This window comes from Protopterus annectens, chromosome 12.part0 (assembly GCF_019279795.1).
Source record: "Protopterus annectens isolate FY-2018-M chromosome 12.part0, PAN1.0, whole genome shotgun sequence".
Classification (NCBI taxonomy): Eukaryota; Metazoa; Chordata; order Ceratodontiformes; family Protopteridae; genus Protopterus; species Protopterus annectens.
In genome coordinates, this window is record NC_056746.1 from 196,264,096 (window position 1) to 196,280,568 (window position 16,473).

At 44.5% G+C, this 16,473-nt stretch overlaps 1 protein-coding gene across 7 annotated transcripts in view; it reads right to left on the reverse strand.

Moving 5' to 3' along the window:
• The window catches only part of TNRC6A (trinucleotide repeat containing adaptor 6A), a 3,393,689-nt gene that overhangs the window by 2,004,583 nt on the left and 1,372,633 nt on the right, over positions 1–16,473 (reverse strand). For 6 of the 7 annotated variants that reach the window (XM_044089241.1, XM_044089240.1, XM_044089239.1 and 3 more), the window contains one exon: positions 5,498–5,815. In XM_044089241.1, coding sequence (XP_043945176.1) covers positions 5,498–5,815 — 318 coding nt within the window. Of the gene's footprint in view, positions 1–5,497; positions 5,816–16,473 lie in introns of those variants that run through there. The other variant, XM_044089244.1, reaches the window with a different exon arrangement.

Sequence of the window (16,473 nt, forward strand, 5' to 3'; positions counted from 1 at the left end):
GGTGGCTCTGTATTGTAATGAGCCGAAATAGCAGAGGCATGGATTTTGATTGATGAGAAAGATAGGCCTTTGTCAAGCATCCATCTCAGTTAAGCATTGTAAAATGTGAGGAATATGTGGTTCTGCTTTATCAGCTCCTTGTGCTTGATTCTAAGCACAGAATCTCTTCCATTTGTCAGCATAAGATTTTCTAGTACTATGCCTTCTGGCTTCCAAAATGACATCCATCACAGCTTTACTGAGAGGTGTCGTTCATATGATTACATGATTAGCCATGCTGCCAGGTTCAGAGTCTGTAGTTGATTGTGCAGGATCTGATTGTTTTGCTGGGACAGTAGTTGTGGTCTTTGAGGCAAGGTCCACGCTGGGTATTGAGACAAGTTCCTTAGGATTGGGTACCAGTATTGGCGGGGCCAGTCTGGGGCAATTAATATCATCTTTGGCTTGTCTTGTCTGACTTTTAGGAGGACCTTGGGTAGCAGAGGCAGAAGAGGAAAGGCATAAACTGACAGGTTTTTCCAACTGAAGGATAGGGCGTCCACTTTCCATGCTTGTCTGTGATAAGTCTTTGTGCAGAATCTTTTCAACTGATAATTTTGAGGAGAGGCAAAGAGATCTATGTCTGGGCTCCCCCATTTCTCTGTTATCATGCTGAATACTTGTGGATTTAGTTTCCACTCGTGAGTATCCATAAGGTTTCTGCTTAAGTTGTCTGCCAGAGTGTTCTGTTTTCCTGGCAGGAATTGAGCTTGAAGATTTATTTGGTAGGTCAAAGCTGTGTCCCACAGTGCCATGGCTAATCTGCAAAGGGGGTATGAGTGTGTGCCCCCTTACTTGTTTATATACCACATGACTGTGGTGTTGTCTGTCTTTATCAGTAGTTATCCTGGATGAAGTAAGTCCCTGAAGGCTGTTAGGGCATTCTGAACAGCTAGCATCTCTTTCTGGTTGATATGTAGATGCATCTGATTTGGTGCCCATATGCCCTGAATGCATCTTCCTGTTATGTGGGCCCCCCAGGCATAATCTTATGCGTCTGTTGCTAAGGTTTAGCTGGTAGGTGGTAGAGTGAAGGGCCGTCCCATGTTTTGGTGACAGGCCTTTGCCCACCATAGAAACTCCTGTTACAGGCAGGGGATGAGAGGAATCATTGTTTCCAGACTGTGTAAATGTTGACTCCATAAACTTTTTAGGTACCATTGAAGTTTCCTCATATGCAGTCTTGCATATGGAATCAGTAGGATGCAGGATGCCATGAAGCCCAGAGCCTGCAGAATTTGTCTTGCAGAAGACTGTGTTTTTGTTGCCATCAGTTTGAAGTAAGTAGTCAGTTGCCTTTGTTTGTCTAGCGTGAGGTAAGCCATCTGGGAAGTTGTATGCAAGCTTGCACCCAGGAATGTTATCTTTTGAGAGGGTACCAGTTGTGATTTCTTTTTGTTTACTGTGTACTCTAGGCATGTTAGAAAAGCCTTTTCACAAACGCCAGGTGTCGAAGAAGAGTGTCCTTGTTCTCTGCTTGAATGAGACAGTTGTCCAAGTAAGAATATATTTGAATACTTCTTTATCTGCAAAATGCAATTACTGGTGCCAGGCACTTTGTAAAGACCCTGGGCGCAGTTGATAAGCCAAAGGGCAGTGCAGAGAATTGGTAATGCATTAAGCCAGCCTTGAATCTGAGGTATCTTCTGCACGGCTGTCTTATTGGGACATGCAGGTATGCCTCTTAAGTCTAAAGTCACCAGTCAAGCATTCATGCCCAGCATGGGCAGAAGGTATTGCAAAGTGAGCATTTTGAATTTTGGAATGTCCAGGTATGTGTTCAAAATCGATAAATCCAGTATTGGTCGCCAGGCCTTGTCCTTTCTGGGTACCAAGAACAGTCTTGAGTAAAACCCCATGCCCTTTTTCCTGTTCTGTTACTGTCTGAATGGACCCCATATCCATGAGGGACGTAACCTGTTTCTGAGCCTCTGCCCATTTGTTTTTTTGGCAGGTCTGGCCAACCATTTGTCATTGGCAGAGTGTGGAAATGGAATCTGTATCCCTGTGATACGATGTTCAGTACCCACTCGTCCTGGGTTATTACCTGCCAATTCTGAACAAAAAGTGCTAATTTTCCCCCTAAGGGTGCTGCCAAAAGATAAGTGCTTGGTGTAGGCAGAGGGAAGTCATTGGGATTGCTTTCTGTAGGTTTGCGCTTTATCTCCTCCAGATTTGGAGGTGGATGCGCCCCACTGCTTTGACCTGTATGAGTCTTGAGCCTAGTACCTGGAACCCTTAGGGCGTCTGGATTTGCCCCTTTGAGCTCTGACACAGGAAAGGACCAATTCTTTGCAGGCCAATGTTTACTGAATCTAGGTGGCTGCACTTGTAAGAAATCTTTAACAGTTTGCATAGACTTAGCTTTGTCTTCAATTTTCTTTAAAACCTCTTCTGCCGTAGTACCAAGCAGAGAATCATGCTGTAAAGGTGCATCTAGCAATTTTGCTTTAACATGATCAGGCAAATTTTCTTCCTTTAACCAGGTATGCCTCCTAATTACAGATCCAGTAGTTGCGGCCCTGCAGGAGGCCTCTAAAGAATCAAAACCACATTGCAAAGTATGCTTTCCAACCTGTTCAGCTGCATGCAATAATTCCTGCAATTCCTTATTTTCTGCACATTCTGAAATCATCATTATTTTCTGTTTCAGCAGTCCCATAACATGTTGTTGGTACTTACGCATATGAAATTGACAGTTTAAGGTCCTGATTGCAAGGTTGCAGATGTATAAACCTTTTTTCCCCATCTGTCCAGCGCCCTTGAATCTCTGTCGGACGGGATAGGGTTTTTTTTGCTGTTGAAGTCTTAACTCCCTTTGGACCCTGTGAAACAGTTTCAGGATCAGCAGCAGGGTTTCTAAATAAAAATTTATGACAGTCAGGGACCCTGTAATACCGGTCAGGCTTACTGGGAGCTGGAGAGTCAGGAGTCAGGCTTGACTCTGAAAAAACATCATCCACAAGGTCTAAAACAGGGGGAATGGCTAAAGGCTTGTGCTGAGGGAGGAGGAGGAAATCCCTGAGCCTCTTTTTTGATTCTGAGAAGTCTTGACCCTTCCAGTGAAAATGTTCCTTCTAAGTATGCAAGGTTTCTCCAAATGAATAATCCTCAGGAGGAGACGCAGATGGAATAGACTTCTCAACATCAGAATCCTCATAGGGAGGTAAAGATAAATCCTGATCAGAAGAGGAATCAGCAGAAATATAAACCTGATCTGACTATTCATAGTCAGTGTTTTGCCTAGGCCTCTTATCTGGAGGGGGATGGGTACCCCTGATCAAGGTAATAAGGTCTTCAGCCATTTTGATAATCTGTTTTTTAGGCATAGAGGCCTATGCACGTGGCTCAGGCGTCGGTGTTTTAGAGGGTGTCTTTGCCTTTGGTTTTGCAGCTTTCGTCAGTTTGATATAAAAATGTTGAGGGCTGAATACACCCTCAGAAGCTGGTGCCTGCTCAGCTGCTCCAGACCCATCCGAGGGAGATACATCAGTCGGTCCAATACCTTGAGTATCTTGCTGCATGCCGGACTCCACATGGGTGTCGGTAGAGGCCTGTGACTCGAATGTAGCGGGTATCAGGGGCTGCGAAAGCGCCTCACTGAGTACCAGCGAACCGGCGACTGACTTAGGAGAAGCTTTGTCGTCTGTTTTGGATCTCTACTGCCTTTCTCTGTCCTTTTCTTTGCGTTATGTACTCCGGTAGCCAGATTGCTATCCGACGACATCTCTGGGTAGTTAAATCCGTTTCCAAAATACTTAGATGCAAAAATATTCTGACGCTTAATAGTTGGTTAAATCTAGCACAAAACCGGCAGCCAGGCACGTTGTGATAAGGGCCTAGGCAAGGAATACAGTATAAATGGAAATCGTTATGAGGTATTTGCTTCCCACAAGTAAAATAGTTATTAACTTTTTCTGGCAAAAGTTTCCCCAACGGGGTACTTCGCTTTATTGAAGACTCAGGTTCTGAATCTCAAACGTGAATATTTCAGTAGTTGGCCGACCAGCAGTTGCGAAATGCTTCTGCTTCAGGCACTGCGTGGCAAGAAAGACTAAAGAAAATGGCGTTGGCTGCATGTTTTATACCCCTGACAACCTGATGTCATGGAAGAGAAGACAGCAACTGACGCAGGACCCAAGACTTTAGGATTTAGGCTGACTGAGGGCAACCTGCCAACAGATTACCCAAATGTAATGACTGCAACAGTGAAACACGAAGAACATCAGACCCTGTTCGTGGTGGTCTTTATGGGGAATGTGTCTCCCACACTGGCATTTACCCTTCCTGGATGGCATGAAACTCCACAAGCAACAATATAATAAAAGGAAAGTATTAAAAAACAAACTGGGCACTTATCTGCAACAGCTTGGTGAACCAGCAAAGCAAAGAGTGTTCAGACAAAGAAGTTCTGAATACGGTACATCCGAACATCACCTTTATGCCCTAAGCTACACCAGGAGCATTACTGTGACATACGGTGTACCTTAAAGCAACCTAAAGGCTTTGGTACACTGGCCACACTTTGGGCTGCCCTTGGCAGGAGATCCCTATTGTAGTGAATACTGCAACACTGAAACAGCAAGACATTTATATGCAAAGGGGAGGCGTGAGAAGGAATTTAGCCTACAGAATAAAAAAACAGGACTGTAGAATATGGAGATTAAAAAAAAAAAGTGCACTAATTTAAACTTAAGTCACTCGAACTAATAGTGACTACTTCTCATCACTGAAGCAGCAAACAAGATCTGGGATATCTCAAGAGTAGTTGGGGGAATATGTTTTAAGGTGGATCTCGAGCTATGGAGTCTAAAGTCTATTGTGTGGCCATGGATGGATCTGAGGTCAAATCAGAGCCCATCAATTGAGGAATGGACAAAAAAGTTAAGACTTAGCACAAATCTTGCAGCACAGCTGTAAGCCCAAACAGCTAGAAAAATGTTGCACTCGTGCTTTGCAACCTGCTTCAATTTTACTGCATAGAAGTGGCATTATGTATAAACCAGGCCATTTTTTTCTCCAATTGAGGTCTGCATCTCACTTGCTGCATGCATCAATAACTAAGCATCATGCTTAGAGCTAACCTTCAATTCTCCAACTTTTATGCTCAGGAATTTGTTCCCGAACAAGAAAATAAAGAGAAAAACATTACTTACAAACTCAAGTCTCTTCTGAAAAAAAAAAACAATGGTGCACAAACATTAAAACAAAGCATTTTTAGCAGAGTAGCAAGAATGGTATCAACAGTGCAAAACATTCTGCCAATGGGAAGTCACAGAGATCCAGTAATACAAACCAAACTGCAACAGCCAAAACCAGACACTTTATAACTGACTTTCAGCAACCCAATTTAAGAATTCTTTACATTAAGCCCTGCTAACAGACTGGTATAAAGTGGTATTTTAACATTATTGCTGCTCTGCAACATTCATGTAGTTTTGGATCAATGACTTCTTACTTGCTTGGTTTATAATGCCGTTGATCACTGGATGTGCAACTGCAACAGTGCTAACTACTGATTGGCCGTTTACAGCTTTAGCTACAGGTCCCAGATTTGCAGCTATTGTAGGCAACTGCTGACCACGCTTCAGCAGCTGTTTCTGTTCCTGGTGTCGAAACCTTGGTGGTACTTCACGAGAATACCTAGGTGATGCCTGCAGCTGACTGTTGGCTGGGACTCGTTTGGCATTGCTACTGGTGCTGGCTGCTGTGGAAGTTCCACTCTTAGGGCTGGCAGGCCGAGGCTGGCTTATACTGACTTTAGCAGGTTCTGGCACTATGATGAACGAAATAGATAAATTGTCAGCAAAAGAAATCAAGTATTCTCGACACTCAAGTTTCTACAAGAGAACATTTCCTGTTTCTAAACATTTCCTACTTGCAGCTTAATGACCATGCATTGTATCTACTCATTCTCTATGGATCTTTCAGTGTTCTTTTTTAGGCTCCTAACAGAATTAAAACATTTCAATTTCAATTTTCAATGCACTTATAAAACCTGCTTTAAGCTTCTTAAAAAGAAAGTTATGTACCTGCCGTAACAGATCCATTCATTCCAGTCCATCCAATACAACATGCAGGTCCTTGAGCCACCGCTTAGATCTGAGCCAGCAGAAAGTGCTCCAGCTTGAGCCTCTTTAAGGATTCTTCCCTCCCACAATGCACCTGTCCCCTAGTTATTTCAGATTTAGTTTGATGCCTGAAAAAAATCGGACATAACTGTTCCAACTCTTTGGAAAAATATTCTATAAAACTCCTATACACAAAGGTGGCAATTCCTTAGAACTCTCAAACCTCTGACCAATTGCTATACTTTCTCCCCTCTCCAAAGTCCTAGAACACTGTGTACACAAACAAATCATGGCCCACCTCCTACAACACAACCTGATCACCCCTACCCAACACGGCGTTCATTCACACCAAAGCACCTTCACTGCTCTCGTCTCCTTCACCAATGCCATCACCCTAACCAGAGACAGCAACAAACTCATTTCTGGTCTATTCTTAGATCTGTCCAAAGCCTTTGACACTCTCTCTCATCCAATCCTTCTCTCAAAACTCTCTCAACTTAACTTTTCCCAAACAACTATTTCTTGGTTTAGCAGCTATCTCTCAGACCGGCACCAATCTGTCAAATGGCTCTCTGCTCTATCTCCCTTTCTCCCTATTAAAACAGGTGCCCCACAGGGCTCCATCCTTGGACCTCTCCTTTTTAACATCTTTACCAATGGACTCCACAACTCCCGTCCCCAATCATCGCTCATACAGTACGCAGATGACTACCATCATATCTATAGCTGATAACCCAACTGAACTACTAACCCTCACACAATCATTTAACCACACCGAAACTTGGCTAACTCAACATCTCATACTTAACCCAAAAAAAAAAAAAAAAAAAACTGCTACTCTTTCTCCGAAAATCCCACTCCTCACTTAAATCCTCCTTCACCATCTCTTCACTCAACACCATAACAGCTCCAAAAACCCATACCAAGCTCCTCGGAGAAATCATAGACAACCAACTGAAATTTGACCTTCACATTCACCACAGTATTAAGAAAACCCATCATAAGCTTGGTCTTTACAGAAATAAAAAATGTCTTACTCCTGAAACTAGAATAACTCTAGCCAATGCCTACTCCTCCCCAACCTCTTCTACAACGCTCAAATCTATACTAACCTCCAGTCTACACTTCTCTTCAAACTTGAATCTACCTACAACAAAGTGGCTACATTTGCTGCAAACTTACCACCCAAATCTCACCACTGTCTGGCCCTCAAGTCACTACAATGGCTTGAGTTCCAAACCACCTCAAACTTACCAAACTACTCATTATCCACTCCATTCTCAACAAATCATCCTCTTCTACAAGTGTCTCTTCACTAGTCTCCCTCTACACTCCCACTCGATCACTTAGGAGCTCAGATCAACATCTGCTACAAATTTACAAACCTAACAAACTTGTAGGACAGAACTTGTACATCTACTCTACAGCCATCCTCTGGAACAAGCTTCCCTTCACTCTAAGAAGCCTACCCAGACCCACACTTTCAAATGTCTCTCAAACACTACCTTACCCACCTCACAACTTGTCCCTGCAACCTCCTCACTTGAAAGTAGTACACATCTTGGTCTCTTCACCCCTCTCTCACCCTCCCTTCATCATCCTACTATCCCCATCTCATCCTCCCTCCCTACTACCCATCAACCCCCCTCCTCCCCACACGTCTCTTTCCTCCCACCCTCTACCTTTAAACCTCAAGGCCTGCTCTGTCCTACCTACCTCTTGTCAGTAAGTACATAACCTTTCCCAACTCTTCACAGGCTACCTATTTCATACCAATACCCTCACAATTGGCATTCCATGAACCTATCAACTCATAATCACCCCTCAACACTAACTGCTGCAAACTCCCCCCACAAATCCCACTGCTCCTACCCCCCTATGTATCCTACTTACAACCCCCTCAACTACCCCCCATCTGCTCTGACTCCATTATAACACTAAGTTGCTGTCTAACTGTATCCGTGTTAAACTCTCACTTGCCTTCCTTATTTAAATGCAATTAAAAAGTTAAGTACTCACCATAACGTTCCATGTTAGTAGTCCATCTCACCCTTCATTTTTACATAAGTGGTTAGGAGCCGAACCTCGGCTCTGACTCAGCCGATTTACAAGCTGGAAGACTTCTGGTTGGCTTGTGGCTAAGCAAGTATCCCATGATGCACCAGTGCAATCCCCAGATCTTATTTGCTGCTCGCTAGAAGCAGAAAAAAACCCTAACCAATAAACCAATACTACAGGGTCACCAACCAAGACAAATTATTACCTCCAGATCTTCCAGGATGGGGGCAGGAGGGGGGGGGGGTTGGTAAAAATGAAGGGTGAGAGATGGACTACCAACATGGAATGTTATGGTGAGTACATAACTTCTTTATGTTAGGTAGTCCAATCGCACCTTCATTTTTACATATGGGACAGCATCCCTAGTGCCTTATTCTTGGGTGGCTCATTGGAAAATACTCCTGAGCACCATGGAGCCAAAGGATGCTCTACCCCTAGATGCCAAATCCAATTTATAATGTTAATAAAGGTGTGAGGGGTAGCCCATGTAGCTGCTGCACAAATATGATCAAGTGGTACCCTGGCTTGAAATGGTGCAGAGGTAAACAGAGACCAGGTAAAATGAGCCTTGATCCTGTGGGGTAAAGGTCTGCCCTCCAAATTGTAGATGAAGGCTATGCAACTAGAAATCCAATTAGACAATGTCACCTTAGAAACTGGTAAGCCCAATCTACAGTCAGAAAAAGAAATAAAGTACAGTTGTGTACCTACCATAAATGTAGATGTTCGAGTGTATTCACTGTTGCAGTCATTACAATTGGGTTATCCTGCTGGCAGACTATCCACAGTCGGTCTGAGTTTCAACGTCTAGGTCCGGCATCAGTTGTTGTCACCTTCTCCCTGACGTCAGTGCGCAAGGAGTATAAAAGATGCAGCAGACACCATTTTCTTCAGTTTTTCTTACCCCAGATGTCAGGTGCCCCTAAAATGGTAGGCTCACTAATGCCAATAAGCATGCATAACCAAAAAAATTTTCCTTCATCTACAAGCAAATACACCACATAGGTTGTATAGACTAGAGAAATACAGATAAGTCCCAGCAAGGAAAAGGGGGATGGTGGGAGGGTAACCTGGACTGCAACAGTGAATACACTCGAACATCTACATTTATGGTAGGTACACAACTGTACAATGTTCATCGTGTTTCACTGTTGCAGTCATTACAATTGGGTTGAATCCCAAAGCTATGGTTGGAAGGCTGGTGCTAAATAGGATTAGGAGAGGCTATCAGGCCCTGCAGAACTGCAGTGGCAAAGCCTGCCCTGGATTTAGAGTAGAGAGGTAAGTGACAGTGCTTTGTAAAAGTATGCACTGAACTCCAAGCTGCAGCCTCTAAGATGTCTTTGGTTGGTACTACTCTGAGGAAGGCTGTTGAAGTGGCTGCTACTCTGGTGGAATGTGGCCTAATGCCCTTAGGCACGGATTTGCCATGCTGTGAACAGCAGAAACGAATGCAGTGGCCTATCCACTTTGAAATAGTCTGCTTTGAGATAGGCTTTCCTTGTGATCCTGCAGCATATGCTACTAGAAGTTGTTCAGTCTTTCTGAAAGCTTTGGTTCTGTCCAAGTAGAAGCGTAGCAGTCTGTGAATGTCCAAAGAATGTATAAGTCTCTCACCCTTATTCGGTGGGTTTGGGTAAAAGGTAGGCAAGTGAATTGCTAGGTTAAGGGCCACACTGGTCACTACCTTAGGCATAAATGTAGGGTTTGCCCTCAGAGAAACCCTGTCAGGATGGAAAATGATAAAAGGTTTCACAGCCATGACTGCCTGTAACTCAGACTCGTCTAGCGGAGGTTATTGCTAGGAGCAGAGCTGTTTTCCAGGATAAGAATTTTATATCAGCTGCAGAGGCTGGCACAAACGGAGGCAGTGTAAGTTTTTCCAAGACATAGTTGAGGTCCCATGCAGGTATTGGTGCTCTCCTTGGGGGTCTTATGTTTTTGGTCCCTCTGAGGTACTGCCTTAGTAATGGATGAGAAAAAATAGGTGGTTCTGTATTGTAATGAGCTGAAATGGCAGCAGCATGAATTTTAATTGATGAAAAGGAAAGGCCTTTATCCAGCATCTCAGTTGAGTATTGCAAAATCTGAGGAACATTTGGAACAGTCGTGTCAATACCTTGTGCCTGGTTCCAAGCACAGAATCTCTTCCATTTTTCTACATAAGATTTTCTGGTGCTAGGCCTCCTGGCCGCCAAAATAACATCCATAACTGCTTTAGAAAGAGGTGTGTCTTGAATGGCTACATTATCCACCATGCTGCCAGGTTTAAGGTCCTGAGTTGGCTGTGCAGTATCTGACTGTCTTGTTGGGTCAATAAGTGAGGAATTTGAGGTAATGTCCAAGCTGGGCAATGAGACAAGCTCTTTAGGATTGGGTACCAGTGCTGGCGGGGCCAGTCTGGGGCAATCAGTATCATTTTTGGCTTCTCTTGTCTGACCTTGAGTACCACCTTGGGGAGGAGAGGCAGAGGAGGAAAGGCATACACTGTTAGGTTTTTCCAGCTGAAAGATAGAGCATCCACTTTCCATGCTTGCTTGTGATAAGTCCTTGTGCAGAATCTTTGTAGTTGGCAATTGTGAGGGGAGGCAAATAGGTCTATGTCCGGGCATCCCCAGTTCCTTGTTATCATGCTGAAGACTTGTGGATCCAATTTCCACTCGTGGGGATCCATTAGGTTTCTGCTTAGTTCATCTGCCAGAGTATTTATCCTTCCTGGCAGGAATTGTGCTTGCAGATGTACTTGTTAAGTCAATGCTGTGTCCCACAAGTTCATGGCTAGTCTGCAGAGGGGGTAGGAATGTGTGCTCCCTTGCTTGTTTATGTGCCACATGACTGTGGTATTGTCTGTCTATCAGTAGTTGTCCTGGATGAAATAGATCCTTGAAGGCTGTCAGGGCATTTTGAACTGCTAGCATCTCTTTTTGATTGACATGTAGATGCATTTGACTTGCGGACCATGTGTCCTGAATACATCTTCCTGCCATATGGGCCCCCCAGGCATAATCTGATGCATATGTTGTCAATGTCTGCCTGGCTGTGGGTAAGGTGAATGGCTGTCCCGTGTTGTGGTGACAGGCTTTTGTCCACAATCGAAACTCCTGTTGCAGGCAGGGAATGAGGGTAATTACTGTTTCCAGGCTGTGGCAATGTTGAGTCCAAACACTTTATAGGTACCACTGAAGTTTTCTCATATGCAGTCTTGCACATGGAATTAGCAGAATGCAGGATGGCATGAAGCCCAGAGCCTGCAGAATTTTTCTTGCAGATAACTGGGTCTTTGTTACCAACATTTTGAAATAAGTAGTCAGTTGTCTGTTTTTGTCTGACGTGAGATAAGCCATCTGGACAGTTGTATTTAAGCTTGCACCCAGGAATATTATCTCTTGAGAGGGTACGAGTTTTGATTTCTTTTCGTTTACTGTGTACCCTAGGCCTGTTAGTAATGCTTTTACAAACGCCAGATGCTGTAGTAGAGTGTCCTTGTTCTCTGCTTGAATAAGGCAGTCATCTAAGTAAGGATATATTTGAATTCCTCTTTGTCTGCAAAAAGCAATTACTGGTGCCAGGCATTCTGTGAAGACCCTGGGCACAGTAGATAAGCCAAAGGGCAGTGCAGAGAATTGGTAATGCATTGAGCCAGCTATAAATCTGAGGTATCTTCTGCATGACAGTCTGATTGGGACATGCAGGTATGCCTCTTTTAGGTCTAAAGTCACAAGCCAAGCCTTCTTGACCAGCATGGGCAGAAGCTGCTGCAGAGTTAACATTTTGAATTTTGGAATATCCAGGAATGTGTTCAGGATAGACAGGTACAGTATTGGTCTCCAGGTTTTGTCCTTTCCGGGCACCAAGAACAGCCTTGAGTAAAATCCTAGTCCCTGCTCTTGCTGTGGTACTTGCTGAATGGCTCCTCATGTCCATGAGGGATGAAACTTGTTTTTGTGCCTCTGCCCATTGATTGCGTGGCAGGTCTGGCATACTGTTTGGCCTTGGCAGGGTGTGAAAATGGAACCTGTAGCCCTGGGATACGATATTTAAGACCCATTTGTCCTGGGTGAATGGGTGATCATGTGCCAATTTTGTGCAAAAAGTGCTAGTTTTCCCCCCAAAGGAGCTGCCAGAAGATAAGTGCTTGGTGCTGGCAGGGGAAAGTCATTGAGACTGTTTCCTGTACGGCTGTGATTTTTCTTCTCCGCTTTTGGAGGTTGAAGCACCCCATTGTTTAGGCCTGTATGAGCCTTGGGGCTGTGATCTGCCTCTGGGGCGTCCGTATCTGCCTCTTTGTAGCCTGTCTGACACTGGAAAGGACCAATTCTTTGCAGGCCAGTTCCTGCTAAATCTGGGAGGCTGTACCTGTAAGAAATCCTTGACTGCTTGCATAGACTTAGCTTTGTCCTCCATTTTCTTCAACACCTCTTCTGCTTTAACACCAAACAAGGTATCACGTTGTAATGGAGCATCTAATAATTTTGCTTTAACATGATCGGGCAGATTCTGTTCTTTTAACCAAGCATGTCTCCTAATGACAGAACCTGTAACAGCGGCCCTGCAAGAGGCCTCTACAGAATCAAAACCACATTGCAAAGTATGCTTTCCTACTTTGTTCAGCTGCATGCAATAAATCCTGCATTTCTTTGTTTTCTGCACATTCTGAATTTGTCAACATTTTCTGTTTAAGCAGTGACATTAGATATTGCTGATATTTAAGCATATGAATTTGACAATTTAAAGCTCTTACAGCCAAGGTAGCAGAAGTATAAATCTTTTTCCCCCATCTGTCCAGGGCCCTTGAATCCCTATCAGAGGGTATAGGGTTTTTTGCAGTGGACGCCTTGACCCCTTTGGGACCCTGAGAGATAGCTGCTGTGTCTGCAGCAGGGTTTTTATTAAGAAATTTATGTGAATCAGGAACCCTGTAGTATCTGTCTGGTTTAACAGGAGCTGGTGGCAGAGTCAGGACACAGTCCGCACTCTGAAAAAACATCATCTACAATGTCTAAAACAGGAGAAATAGCAAGAGGCCTGTGCTGAGGTAATAAAAGGAAGTCTCTGAGCCTTTTCTTGGATTCTGAGTAATCTTGGCTCTCCCAGTGGAAATGCTCCCTCATAGTATGCAGGGTATCCCCAAAAGAATAATCCTCAGGAGGAGAGGCTGAAGGAATAGATTCTTCAGCATCAGAATCCTCATAGGGAGGAAGAGAATATTCCTGTTCATAAGTGGAATCAGAGGAAATGAAAACCTGATCTGAAGATGCATATTCTCTCTCTTGCCTAGGCCTCTCATCAGGAGGGGATGGGAACCCCTGATCAAAGTAATTAGGTCTTCGGCCATTTTAAGCATCTGTTTTTTAGGCATGGAGGCCTGTCCAGGAAAATGTTGTACTTGTTTCTTTGTCTTTAGAGCTGCTTTAGTCTTTGCCTTTGAAGCTGAAGCTGGTTTTACATACAACTGTGAAGGCCTGAAAACACTCTCAGAAGCCGATGCCTGCTCAGTGGCTCCGGATCCATCTGAGGGAACAGTTTCCAAGTGTCCAATACCTTGAGTTTCCAGCGGCCTAGTCGGCTCCACGTGGGAGTTGGAAGCGGCCTGTGGCTCTGAGGTAGCGGGCGTCAGGGGCTGCGAAAGCTGCTCACTGAGAACCGGCAAGAGACCTAGCAGAAGCCTCATAGTCGGTTTTGGACCTCGGGTGCCTGTCCTTTTCTTTGCGCTTTTTATAAACTCCGGTAGTCGGTTGCTCTGACGGCATTATATAATTAAATCTTCTGCCAAAATAATGAAATGCAAAACTGTACCGACACTTAATAGTGCGTTGGTTAAATCTAGCACAAAACCGACAACTAGCAATGCCGTGGTCAGGACCTAGGCAAGGTATACAGTAAGAATGAAAATCCTTACGAGGTATTTGCTTCCCACAAGAAATACAAATATTAACTTTTTCTGACATCGGTCTGGAGCAAGAAAAAAGTTTCCCCAACGGGGTACTTAGCTTTAATGAAGACTTCGGATCTGAAATTCGAATTTGAAAATCTCAAGAGTCTGCCGACTGGCACTTGTGAACTGCTTTTGCTTCAGGCACCACGTGGCAAGAAAGACTGAAGAAAATGGCATCAGCTGCATCTTTTATACCCCTGGCGCACTGACGTCAGGGAGGAGGCTACAGCAACTGACGCTGAACCTAGACTTTGGAACTCAGGCCGACTTGCGGGTAGCCTGCCAGCAGGATAACCCAATTGTAATGACTGCAACAGTGAAACATGATAAACATCTGGACCGACTTCCGAAATTCTTTGGTCTGTTGCAAATAAAAACATAGCTGTCTATGAACATCCAGCTAGTGGAAATGATATTCAGCTGCATTACAGTGATTGGGAATGAAAACTGGAAGCTCAATTGACTGATTTAAGGTGGCATTAGAACAAACTTTGGGAACAAACGAAGGATTGGTACGTAAAGATACCCTGCCTTTATGAAAGATTAAATAAGGTGGCTTAATAGACATGGCTTGTAACTCAGACACATGTCTGGCTGACGTAAGGGCTACTAAAAACACAGTCTTCCAAGACAAATGTTTTAAAGAAGATGAGTGAGAAGGTTCAAAAATAAGGGATGTCAACTTGTGCAACACAAAATTTAAGTCCCAAGAAGCCACAGGTTCTTGTAATGGTGGTCTCAATAAAGTGGCCCCTCTCAAGAAAGTCTTGCATAGCTTATGAGACATAAGGTTGGCATTTGGGGACCCGAAATAAAAATTAGAGATTGCCGCCAGCTGTACTTTGATGGTGGCCATGGCAGATCCCTGCTGAAAAAGCTCTGAAAGGAATTCCAGAATCACGAGAATAGGAACAGTGTAAGGATCCACATTCATTTTCTGTGCCCAAATAGAAAACCTTTTCCATTTACTGTCATACAGCCTTCTGGTTGAGGGTTTATGTGAGGATAAGAGAATATGTGACACTGAGGAAAAAACATTATGAAGCCTGACTAGAGATGGAACTGGAGCAGCCATGCTGTCAATTTGAGGGTGTGGAGAGAGGGATGTAGCGAATCCGACATGTGGGACAATAGATCTGGAACTGGGTCCAGAATCCAAGGATCGTCCAGAAGAGGCTCGAGGAAGGGGAACCAGACCTGACGAGGCCAGTAAGGAGCAATGAGGATCAACTTGCTTCCCAGCCGATTGGCTTTCTGAATCACTTTGGAGATAAGAGGGAATGGAGGAAAGGCATACAGAAGTCCCGTGGGCCAATCGCGGACCAGAGCGTCTCTGGGTGTTTTCCCCGGAGGGGGAAATCAGGGAAAAATTGCTGATGCACTTGGCATTGATTGGGCTGGCAAAAAGGTCGCAGCAAGGCTGTCCCCATCTCCGGAAAATCTGTTCCACTATTTCCCGTTTCAGAGACCACTCATGAGGCAGGAAGATTGCCCAGCACAGCTCGTCAGCTATCACGTTGGTTGTCCCCGGAATGTGCGTTGCCACCAGAAAGCGTTGGGAAGAAATCGCCCATTCCCAAACTCACATGGCCTCTCGACAGAGTGGGCAAGATCTGGTACCACACTGTTGATATACCACACAACAGACATGTTGTCCGACTGTATCGCAATTGTCCCTGGAGGAAGAAGGCCTGAAGTGCTTGCAACATCAGAAGCACCGCCCTCATCTCCAGAACACTGATAAGCAGATGAGCCTTGTCTTCTTGCCATGTGCCGTGGACAGTCCTGCCAAGATAATGTCCCCCCAGGAACGAAGGGAGCTCCCGTGAACAAGTGGCTAGGGTCTATCCACCAAAGAAGGTCCTTTTTGCATGATTCTGTCCCTAGGATTGGGTGACTCAGCGGTAGATACTGGAATGACAGGAGCCATTGGAGGATTCTCATGTGCAACCTGGCTAAAGGTATTAACAGAATGGTTGAGGCCATCGTACCGAGAAGTTGAAGAACCCATTTTGCTTTGACTTTCCGAAGCAGAAGACGAGATGAGGTTTTGTGCTCTTTCGGCAGGGAGACGAACCGTCATATCCACTGTGTCTACCCCTGCGCCTATAAAAATCACAGATTGAGAGGGCAGTAATGCAGATTTTTCCCAGTTTATGGAGATCCCTAGAAGAGCACAAAGTTGAATGGTGGCATCCCTGTTTTGGATGAGTAGATGCCTGGTGGGGGCGGTCAGGAGCCAGTCGTCCAAATACGGAAACACCTGGAATCCCTGACTTCTCATGTGATCTGTCACTACTGCCATGCATTTGGTGAACACCCTGGGGGGTTGTGGTGAGACCAAAGGGCAGAGCACAAAACTTATAATGA